We start from the raw sequence: 12,340 nt of genomic DNA, 5'->3' as shown, positions 1-12,340 counted from the left end.
TACATGTTTTTCTTTTTCAGTTGTCCCTTTTGATGTTAGGAAAAAAAAAAAAAAAACAAACAAAAAAATAGCTCTATAGTTCAGAATTGAAACCTATGCAACATTTAATTTTGGCAGCCATATAGTTTGATTTTTTTCATCCAATCTTATCATAAAACATATGATAAATGAAATAATCACACAGCATTGAAAATGTTAAGACAGTATTGGTATGATTAAACAAAACATGACTCCAAGGTGTACAGTCACATGGCATTCTATGTTGATATGTGTGTATCATTCAGATCTCTACTCCTGTTATCTAATAACCTTTCAAACATGATAAAGAAACATCACTGACAAAATGTGATAACTCTGTCAAGAATGTAAACTAACTTTGCTTAATGAGTTTTCTTTTAAGATAGCAAACAAATTTGTTTTGTTTTTGGTTTCAGTTAACAGTATAAACATGTGAATACACACACAGTTATTGTATCAGACAAGGTGAAACGCTAGTCCAGGTAGGTCATAAATTTGTTGGTGTGTGATACTTATCTAAGGGAGATAACTTGAACTTGATTCAAGCATGTCACCAGGGTTACTCTGTACAACATCTTGTCCCAAATTGATTTTCATTTGTTTGTAGTTGTTATGTTGTGAATGAAAGGAAACAGAATAATTTGCTATCAGTTTTTAGATTGTGAGTTATGGGCAGTTCAAATCATCATGACAATGAACACACTTTGAACATATGTAGAACAAAACAGTAGCAGCTAAGAATGTGTAACCTAGAAAATAATTGCATTGAATAATGAGAAGACTACAGCTATTAAACATCACATTATAAGCCTATGAAGCCAGCTTTACATATTGCATTTTCAATCATATGGAAACAAACAAAATATATATCAATGCAGGAAGCTGTCATAGAAAGTAACAAGTGTCACGCTGATCCCAATAATACAAGAGGCTACCAGAGCCGGATCAATATCTGGGTCACTACAACTCTTGTCTTGGGTAGGCTGACAGCATTCATCAGTCGGTATATCTATCAACAGGCAGCCATATAGTCCCCTCACATCACAGATAATGCTTCAATCCTCATAATGCTTTTATCTATCAGTCTTTTGGCAAAACAAAATATTTAATATGCACCAGAATGATACACCCACCGGCAGTGAAATCTTGTAAGAGTTCTAAGGTTTTAAAATACATTTAGCTGTCTATGGAACTGAAACCTTTGTCAAGTCTAGATGTATACAGTAATCTAATTGTAACTACTGGGATGGATACCATCCCTGGGTGTTGGAGAGGGGAATGTTTGAACCGGCAAGGCCAGAGTGACACTTCTTACGTCTACAATTACAATAACTTGTAACATAAGCAGATGAGCAGACAAAGATCTGTGGGCAAAATAAAAATGTTGAATATGTTAAATAATAAAAATCCATATGAAAAGAAATTGTGTCATAACAAAATTTGTTCCTGATGTTGATCTGGTACATTAGGACTTCTCTTGCTTTTTCTGGTCATTGTGAACACTGTCATTATTGTGGTCCGATGATGACCAGTGGCGTTTCCGAGGCGGCCTACTATCCACTGCATGCTGGTCCTGATTTATGTCCGCTGCAGTGTCCATTGGAGAATTTTGCAGACTCTTTTCTATGTTGTCAGCTGTTGACACATTACAATACATTTGACCTTGACTTTGGGAACACTTGTTTATTGACCTTGGGGTCTGGAAAGTCAAGGTAGGGGACCTGCTTTGCTGTAGATGCTTGTTCTCCTCCTGATGGCGTAGCTGCTGTTGTGATAGCTCGGCGCCACGAGCGGTGACCTCCTTGTGTGTGAGAGATATACAGATATCTCCAACAGACAGTCTATGACACTCCAAGCCATACCGCTCAAGGGTCTTGTCGGGGTCGCATGAGGACCAGCCTTGCCCAAACACAAAGAACGGGTGTTCTACTGTCGCCTCCACAGTAACCTGGTAACAGTTAAAAAAAATTTTTTAAGAGAGATTTCATTTTCACTCAGCTACACTTTGTGTGGAACAAGAGGTCAATTGTATAATATATCAATGACAAGAATCAAGTATCAACTGCCTAAGTATTACATGTTTACACTGCAATAACTGAACAAGTTGAATACATTTTCAGTCATATATTGAATACAAAATACATCTCGTTCTATATAATATATATAAAATATTGTCACTGATGAAAAAAATTTACAATAACATACAAAATTTCAGTGTTCCTTCCAAAGATCTGCAAACATTTCATAGAAGAGTTGTATTAAAAATTTGAAATATTCCTTAATTTTTAAAAATGTTGGATAAGTAAGGTAATATTTCAAAGGTGCATATTTATGCCTCAGAGTCACAACCAACAAGAAAACTAGATTTTTACTACAAATAAATGAATAATGAAATTTATCGTCCATGTTGTTAATACAGAGTGGAGATATTCTGCTTTCCCTTGGGATACCTCCCCACTGTTCTGTTTCAAAAGTTTTCAATTAGCAAAATAAAAACCCCAAATTAGTGCATTAGGTTGCTAGTAAAAGGACTTTCTGCTTTGAACTTCTTGGGTAATAACTCATAATATTGTCAACAAATACCACTGGCCTCTACAGAACCAATCTGAATTGCCCAAGAGAAATTCCCAGCCTTTATAACATCTTCCACTGGTTTAGTTTTGAGGATTTTTTTCCTTTACCTGGGTAAGTGTTAGTGTGTGGATGTGTATGAATTTTCCTTAAACAGGACTGAAAAAGAGACCCTTCCACTGACCTCTGTGCTTAACCCAGCACCTGTTTTACTTAGATTAATCAACTGCTACAAGGTATGACTACAGCATACCTGAATGAATTCAATTAGTCCTGAATTATCACAAACACATTAGGCACCTGTTGGTAGATTACACAGATCTCTCAGTCAAAAACTTCAAACCACACATATGCAATTCATAATTGACTACGATTAGCAACTTCATAAATGAAATTGAAAATTTTCCAAGTTAGAAATTAGCATGCAAGATAAGATATTTTATATTGAAGTCTGCGCTGTGATGTTTTGGAGTTAGATGTAAGTATCCTTGACATCAGTCAGGAGTTGGTAGATATACATTCAATTAACCGTCAAATGAGGGTTACCCTGTCATCATGATAACTTCCCAACCTAATACTATAACGTCTTAAAAATGGTCATACTGTCCTGTTCATTCTGGATGCACATTATGTAGCTACAATGTCTGTAGCCATTGACACTTTTTTTTAACATACTCTATATTTTTACAAATGTTTAAAGATGTGAGCCTACATGTAGCTGTTGACATTGCCCTCTATTCTTACTCAACAATGATTAAAAAAAATATAAACATCTTCCCTCTTTGTTAAGTATCATCAATATATACCTATTGCACTTAGATTTTGTCTTTAAGCTTAAGCCAAATGGAGTCTATTTTTAATCTAAATTTTGAAAGTTAAAAAAAAGCAATTATAAAGAAAACCAACAAATGTCACTTGTTAAAACTGTTAAAGTAGTTTTTAGCAATAGCTTAACTAGTTGTTCTCAGAGACAATAACTCCAACCAAAATATTGTTTTATCTTTACAAAAAAATTTATTGAATGACCCTATTTAATTATTATAAGAATCTCTTGATTGGTATAAAGTACTTAAAAACAACTATTCTAATCGATGAATTTTTATGACAAAGTATGCAATAACTGCTTACTTTATCTGTAAAACTGTCAGAATTGTTGTGATGGAAAACCTTCAATACATATCCCAACTTCTATGCTTTTCTTATGTGTTTTTACACTTGAAGTAAAATAAGTATGCAATCTTTACATCAAAAATGTATTTATAAATATATCAATTTGAATAAAACAATAGGCAATCCCACACATCTTTTATTTACTGTACCTTCCAATGCTGACTCATACATAACTCAGTGATTCATAATTTGTATCATAAGGAAAAACAGCAACAGATGTATGATGAGAAGTACAAAGATAAAAAAAATTGATGCACGTGAGCTAAAAATTAATTCCAACTGTTGCCATTCTGAACACTATACATATCAATTCACAAGTCATTGATAAGAGCTGCCCTATATACACAGAAGCCAGTTGTATTTCTGTAAAATTAGCTAATCATCTTGAATGTTATGAACTGAAATCTGATTGTAACCATCTCAGAGAATTACAGAAAATCAAATGTTGACCTATTTCTTATTGAACTTTTGTTTTTCAAGCAAAACACTGTAATTAACTTTAGTTTCACATTATTTTTTAAGTCTTGCAACGTACAACAATGTAACTTGCAAAATTTAATATAGTTGTTGGAAAAAACAATCCTTGCAAAGTACCAATTAGTGTCTATAACTGTAAGAGTTATGCCCCTTGTTTCAAATTTCATTTTAAAGTAAAATTACTTTTTCATATAAATATCACTTGATAGTTAAATGCCCTTCTTCTCCTTCATCACAATAAGATCCCTACACAGTAGATGGTTATTTTATTAAACTCATTCTCTAGAGACTTCAGTTTACTGGTTAATTGTGAGGACTGTGTGCTTCAGTGCTACACCCACATACTTCTCTTTTAATTATCTTAATGCCCCACAGTGATGTGCCAAAATGTCAAGTATGATGTCCATGAACAAATTTTGTTTTTATTAACTATTTTAGAACTAAACTGAGTTTCTGACGAAGATGTACTTGATACCAAGTCGGATGTTCATATATGAAACATTGACCGATGTATTCTTCAGAAACTTAGAGTAGGGTTGGCAATAGGCAAGACAACCACAGCTTACCACTGACTTCATTGTGAGCAAAAATGAAGAAATCAAATGTTCATTTCCTGTTATTCCGTTGCACTTAAAATTACCCTATAATTTTAAAGACTGTGTCTGGTTTTGTGATAATAATTCAACAGGAAATAAAAGCCACTAAATCACAAAATGTAATTTGTTTAATCATCGACCTCTTTTATCAGTATGAATATTTCTGATAATTGTGATATGAACATTTTATTTCGAGAACTCACCTGTACTCGGTGTTCGCCCACCACAAAACCCAAGACGACGGTGCTGCCATCACCTTTCTCTTCCATACGCACTACTGTACTGGAATCTATTTTGAGATCACTACTTATATCAGCACTTTGTCCAAAGTCATCTGTTTGCAGATCTTCAACACGTTTCAGTTCTCCATTAGCTAACTGTATAATTGACCCCTTCATGAAGTGAGGGGGGTAGTGTAGATTTGAGGACTGGGGGGCGCCTGCGCCGACCTCTACCACACCCTGCTCCCCACTTGCCCCATGGGGGTTGACGTGGGGCAATGAGGCTCCGTAGCCTGCCTTTGATCGTTTTGGGGACGGTTGATCTGATGATCTATTGCTGCTATATGAGCCACTTTGTACATCTACGGAGGAACTTTCTATGACGCTATCCGAGGGCCGAGTCAATATTCGGTGTTTACGACTGCCTTCCTTTCCACTAGGCACTTTATAGTCACTTTGATCCTTACTACACAGAGAATCGTGACGGGGAGGCAAATCCTTAAATGATACAGACTTACCCCCGCTGCCGAGTTCGATGGATGAAAGACTGTGTGTACGGTCGTCCTTGTAATGTGGTGAATATTCACGCCCCCCCGAGTGCCCCTCCATGTCCCTTTCGTACTTCAGGGGAGACTTTATATCTCTAGCTGCTGACTCCCCAGAGTGCTGCCCAGCGGCTGGAGAGTGACGTGGTGCCCCCTGGGGGCCTGGAGATGTGGACACAGACAGGGATCTTTGATTGCCCCCAAGGATGGAGTACTGAGGTATCTGACCGGGTAGGTACGAGTTACGAGGTAGCTGGGTTTGAGAGGCGTGCTGTACCTGACTGCCCATACTCTGTAGGACAGCTGAGTAGGACTCTATGTGTGGGTAATGGGCAGCCAACATAGACCGATGTGTGTATCCGCTGTGAGATGGAAACTGGGGGTAAAAAGCACTATAAGGGGCCTGCATGTGTGAGCCCTGTGCGGCTACCACAGCACTTGGATGTGCCCCGTGTAAGTTAGAGTAAGATAGAGGTGAAGATCCACCACCTCCACCACCGCCTCCTCCACCTGTGGAGGAATAAAGAGTTGAGAACTGACTTCCTGTTGACAAATGCCTCTGTGTGGAATCCACATGTGTTGCAGGTGTGCGGAAAATCCCGGACAAGTTTGCCGGGGAGCCTGCAGATGCTAACATGGTTGATGTGTGAGACGAAGATTCTTGGCTAGATGGACGGCCACTCAGCATGCCTTGGTGAGGCTGCCGAGTAGGACCCCCACTTTGGCCTGGACTAGGTGACACATCTGACGTCCAAGCCTCACCTGAAGTCACAACACTGCCGTTAGTAGATCTACTAGAATTCCTGTTATGTCCATGACTGTTTGCATTCATTCGTTTGTCCTCTGCGATGTCATTTCCAGGGCATGATACCCCTTCAACGTCATATGTGATATTGTTGTTTTCCTCTAGGAAGAATTTGTCCACCTTGGTTGGGGACTGAGGTGGCTGTGTAGTGGCACCATTCACACCTTTGGGGTGCCCGGCTAGTAGCTGACACAGAGTCTTGTGTGATAACCGAGTCTTTGGCCATCTACTGTAGCAGCCATGTTGTTTCAGACATGGCTCATCTGCAGAATGTTTGTTGCTGTATGGTATTTCCTCAAATAGTTCTTGTTCTGTAAATAAAAATCACAAACTTAGTATTGGTTAAGGTTATAGGGCCTACTGTTAAAGATATCTATTTTTTAAGTGTTTCTATTTTTTGTCAATTTTAGAGTTTGAATAATATTGCAAAAATAAGACACATTGAAACGAAAACAATTGAAGTAAACCATAGTCCAATTTCATCATCTCTGCTGCAAGCTTTTGGTAAACAAGCTTTACAGTGATTTTAGTTATTGCCTATGATTCCATTACTAGGAGATGCGATAAAACTACAAAAAGTTATTCCTAAACATTATTCCATAATTTGACACTGTTATAACCAGTTCTGGGCCAGTTCTTCATAGTTATAATATAACTTCAACAATTATTCCCTAAGAAACTCTCACCCTGAAAATCAAAGATGTAGCAAAATATTCAGCTTCTCAAAGGCCTGCTGTCTTCTATTACTTGTATATAATACATCATTTGTTAATTCTACTCATTCATATTACATACCTATCTATTTGATTACTGATTCAATAGTAATTCTTCCAGTATATAAATTTTTCATCATTTGTATCGATTCAATAATTCTGTTTTTTCTAATTTTTAATTTCACTACCATATAACATCTATTCATCAACAATACTGTAAAAGGCAGTCTATATGTTTCTGTCATCTTTATTTAAATAAGCAATCATGATATGTGCTAGCGGTGGATTGTTAAAAATAACTAAAGTCTTCTCTCCACTACATGAAAAATGAGAAGCTGTTAACAGATGGTATTTACACATTAACTGCTGGTTTAGTTATAATGACGTTTGATACCAACTTTTGTAGACAGAAATTAGTATTAAAGAAGAGAATTCACTATCCTTTTGATAGTTTATGCTATTAGGAGGTAACTGAACTGTAACACATCTCTCAAAGCACAAGAATAACATGTATGATGTATTGTTATTTTAAACGATTTTTAAGGACTGTTGATTATAGGCAGTTCATTTTACCCTTAAACGTGCCAACAGTACATACTGGTATTGATTGTACTGATAATAAAGCAGTTCATATACAGCAGGCAGTAAAATGTGTCAACAGCTTTATGAAACCATGAGGGGAATGTACTTCAGTTAGGGTCATGACAAGAAAAAGCAATTTGGAACTTCATGAAAAGGCAGTAGGAGAAATCCTCTTATTGATCATGGCGCCCCTCATCACCAGTGAACAAACTGTATTACCATGCTAAGTAAACTGGGTAGTATCTGATCACACCTTTTACCATCAACTCTGCCTTATAGGCCAATAGGTCTTCACTTTTTAAATATTCTAGTTTTAACATCTGGAGACCTCAACACTGATGATTTTCTAGAGATAGATTATTTTCTTGTAGTTTTTACAAGGAGACAATTATCGCATTTAACAATATTACAGATACAACAGTCACATGGCTTGCTGCATCATGTTTAATATTTAATTACATGAAATCATATTTTGTCATACTGTATTTATTCAGCATTAAGTCCACGCCTACAGGTAATCAGCCCACCAATGTCTGCTACTGCTCAGTCAAAACTTTAACATATACTGTAACATTGTCTTCCAAGAAGCCCACCCCCTATTTTTCGTAACTATGTTTTGGTCCTTGATAGAGCATAAATCTATTATAGGTATATGAGTGTACAGTGTAACAAATACCGAACTACACTAAATAAACATAGGATACATTGTAATATTGTTGTTTCCTGCTTTAAAGTACACTGCATGATGTTTTTTTCAAACATTTATTAATGTATTTTCCATAGGAATATAATAGGAAACATTGTAAATGTCATCAAATTTTGTAGTAAAAGGGTTCTCTGTATGTTTAGTCTACACATAGGTTATACAAACACAGTCTAAGCATGGATTACACAAACACATTCTACACACAGTCTTAAAATAAATTACACAAAGCCAGAGTACACATGGACTACACCAACCCAGTGTACACACAGATTATACAAACAGTCTGCAAATGTGTTACACAAGCAGAGTCTATACACAGGTTACAAACAGTCTACCTACAAATAACATAAACCAATCTACACATGGACTACACAAACACAGTACACAGATGACTTCACAAAATCATCTTTAAAATGAAACATTAAATTCCTCTGTGCTTGCTGTATACCTGTTAACACAAACCTGTGAGAGGAACCAATTACCTTGAATTCCATATCCCGTTTTCAGTGTACTGATTGTTCCACTAACAAGTCCTCATATGTAAACATTAAATTTCACAGATCTGTGGTTAAAATGTCGGTGGTATTGTCTCATAGATTGACACCAGAATACACCATCCCACAACACCAGTGGTGAAGGTGTATTAATCTGTTATCTCGTTATCACAGGTAAGCTATCCTGGTTATACTACAGGGCTGTACCTGTGATACTTTATGATGACATAGCAAAAGGTGTACAATACTACAACCCTGGATGAGTAACATTGGAGGTCAACTCCACGATTTCTTTGCCAAATTTCCACCAATCACAGGGCAGTCTGCAGTAGAATTTGTGAAGGTATTACCTGACACAGGTGGATCCTTTGTCAAACAAACAAACGTCACAGTTTCACACCAGGAGAGAAATCTCACAGGTTTATAGACTGACACTACCAAACTTTTTACTCTTGAGAGAAGTTATTCTAAACATTACTTCAGGGCTGAGCCGACAACCTTTGTAGACTCTAGTCTGGTTAGCTACAGCTTCTGATTTGTATATAGGATAACCTTACTTTCTAGTAAGTCAAACGTAAAAGCTGTCACTGTCATGTTTGCTGAGAGCATAGATTTAAGAATATATATCAAATAGTTCAACCAAATTAAGTTGAAGTTATGAATTTATGAGTGGTAGCCATTGTGGAGCTGGCAATAGGGTTTCTGAGTACAGACACACGCCCACACATCACGAAGAGTTGGTCAGGTGACAACGCTGCCATCGCAGTCATGTCAACCCTCTGACACAGAAATCTATCACCAATTACCATTGTCTTTGTCAAGTAATTAATTTCATATATACTATGTAATTAATATCATAAGGCATGCATGTCACATATTGGAGGAATGATAAACGTTGGAAATGTCAACATTATGATCGACAGTCTCAAGCCCCAGACTTGTGTATTGGCCAGCATGTAGTACAAATACGCTACCTGAAGATAATTATTATGCAAACTCTCGCCTACACCTTTATGCTTAGTTTAGTGTGGAGAGAAGAAAAGCTATAGAGCTGGGCTCGATGATTTCAATGTTATGCATACAATCACTTTATATAATCACACATTACTATCGACAAAATAAATTTCCCATTTTCAAGTTGTAAGAGATGGAGAAACTGTTATCACCAGATCTATATAGCAATAAAACAAGAAATACCTCCCTGACTTGACTTCAATGTGATAACATTCTACAGCAGAATTCCAAGCACAGATTCAAGTAGATTACATTACAGGTGTAGTCCCACTTTGTAACACCACCACTCAGGAAATTCTGCTTTCTAAGTAAATAACAGAATATTCAATAAGGAAATCACCCACTAAAATAACACTGGATCACATCTAACAGGTGATATCTGCACTTACATCACAGAGGATATCTGGGCATTCATTACACAGGATATCTGGGCAGTCATCACACAGGATATCTGGGCAGTCATTACACAGGATATCTGGGCAGTCATTAAACAGGATATCTGGGCAGTCATTACACAGGATATCTGTGCGGTCATTACACAGGATATCTGGATGGTCATTACACAGGATATCTGGGCAGTCATTACACAGGATATCTGGGCGGTCATTACACAGGATATCTGGGCAGTCATTAAACAGGATATCTGGGCAGTCATTACACAGGATATCTGTGCAGTCACAGGATATCTGGATGGTCATTACACAGGATATCTGGGCAGTCATTACACAGGATATCTGGGCGGTCATTACACAGGATATCTGGGCGGTCATTACACAGGATATCTGGGCAGTCATTACACAGGATATCTGGGCAGTCATTACACAGGATATCTGGATGGTCATTACACAGGATATCTGGGCAGTCATTACACAGGATATCTGGGCAGTCATTACACAGGATATCTGGACAGTCATTACACAGGATATCTGGACAGTCATTACACAGGATATCTGGGCAGTCATTACACAGGATATCTGGGTGGTCATTACACAGGATATCTGGGTGGTCATTACACAGGATATCTGGACAGTCATTACACAGGATATCTGGGCAGTCATTACACAGGATATCTGGACAGTCATTACACAGGATATCTGGGCAGTCATTACACAGGATATCTGGGTGGTCATTACACAGGATATCTAAATAGACATCTTAGGTTATCTTAATTATTTTGTTTTAGTTTAAATGTTACGTATAAGATTTAATTTCCTTTTGAAAAAAGAAGATTAGAAACATTTACAAGAAATATTTATTACAAGATCACCAATTGAACACAGAGGAAATTAAATGGTTTACAAACAGTAACAGGATATTTCAGAAATGATCACAAACAAAGCAAACAAATTATTTACAGAGAAAAAAAAAACCATTCATATTTGTAATAGCAGCACTTTGTGAATGGAGAAAATGTGTGTGCAATGTTTATAACTCCTAACAACACAACAGAAATAGCACGGAACTGTCTGGGGCCGATTCATCCACACAACATTTCAGCATTATGTCACAAGCTAGTCGATATCTTACAAAAGATATATCAAACATATCCCACTGACACCAGCCACCGATCAATCCTCACATTCGCCATTGACTACAAGCTGGATGAGTCATCCTGAAGCTCCTATAATTACATTAGCCCTACATATCTATAGGTGTTGCGTTGCCCAGCCGGGTCAAACAAAACATGTAAATACATCTAGGTATCTCTACAACATTCTGACTAGGGTGTGGTTATAAGAAAACCTTTCAAATGCCTTTTCCATTTAATTCCTGTCATGATGCCCTATTTTCATTTACTCTTCCAGATTTATTTGAACAATTTTTTCACTGGATATCTTGAACTTAAACCAGTATAAAAAGAAGCAATGCTTGACAACTGGTAAGAGTTCACCAAACACTTTTGTTGTCTCCTAGTGAACTGCAATGTGGAGTTACCTCCCTTTGTGTTCTAATTAATACTCCTGACACATATCCCTTACACATAATTAACTTGTGCACAAATGAAGTCAAATTAAGGTGTAGAATTACTCCCCAGTGCTCCATTACACACCATACTCCTGCAGCAACACACAGCAACACTTCTCAACACACCACAGCAAAACCAATTACATTTCATTACTCTCCATCAGATTTTGAAATTTTTCCAAAAGAATTCTCTTTGATAGTCATTTTTTTGGTTATGCATGGCTGTAAAGCACATATGCACAGAGATAACAGCTTAAAGGGTATTTCTACAAATGGATAACTATAAACGATGATAAACTCTATGTATATGGACAAGTTAGCAATACAGTAAAACTGTATCTACTTTACCGTGCATACTAATAGTAATGTTACTTGATTTGCTCTCATAAGAAATATTAATATTACAATACTCTGTAACAAAACTATCAATTTTATGTCACAACAATTGTAAAATAAGTTTTAT

General features: G+C 36.8%; 1 protein-coding gene across 1 annotated transcript; it reads right to left on the bottom strand.

Moving 5' to 3' along the window:
* Positions 1–1,483: 1,483 nt before the first annotated feature.
* LOC132559688 (uncharacterized) lies at positions 1,484–10,634 on the bottom strand. Its single transcript, XM_060224306.1, has 4 exons — positions 10,302–10,634; positions 10,096–10,126; positions 5,036–6,714; positions 1,484–1,966 (listed from the first exon to the last, which is right to left on the bottom strand). Exons 1-4 carry the CDS (start codon positions 10,632–10,634, stop codon positions 1,484–1,486), a joined length of 2,526 nt encoding a protein of 841 aa, XP_060080289.1.
* Positions 10,635–12,340: the final 1,706 nt, after the last annotated feature.

The sequence above is a fragment of the Ylistrum balloti genome, unplaced genomic scaffold (genome assembly GCF_031769215.1).
Source record: "Ylistrum balloti isolate Yb309-2 unplaced genomic scaffold, AGI_CSIRO_Ybal_v1 Utg370948, whole genome shotgun sequence".
In the NCBI taxonomy this organism is placed as follows: domain Eukaryota; kingdom Metazoa; phylum Mollusca; class Bivalvia; order Pectinida; family Pectinidae; genus Ylistrum; species Ylistrum balloti.
The sequence above is the reverse complement of the archived record's forward strand: the minus strand, read 5'-3'. Positions and strand labels throughout refer to the sequence as shown.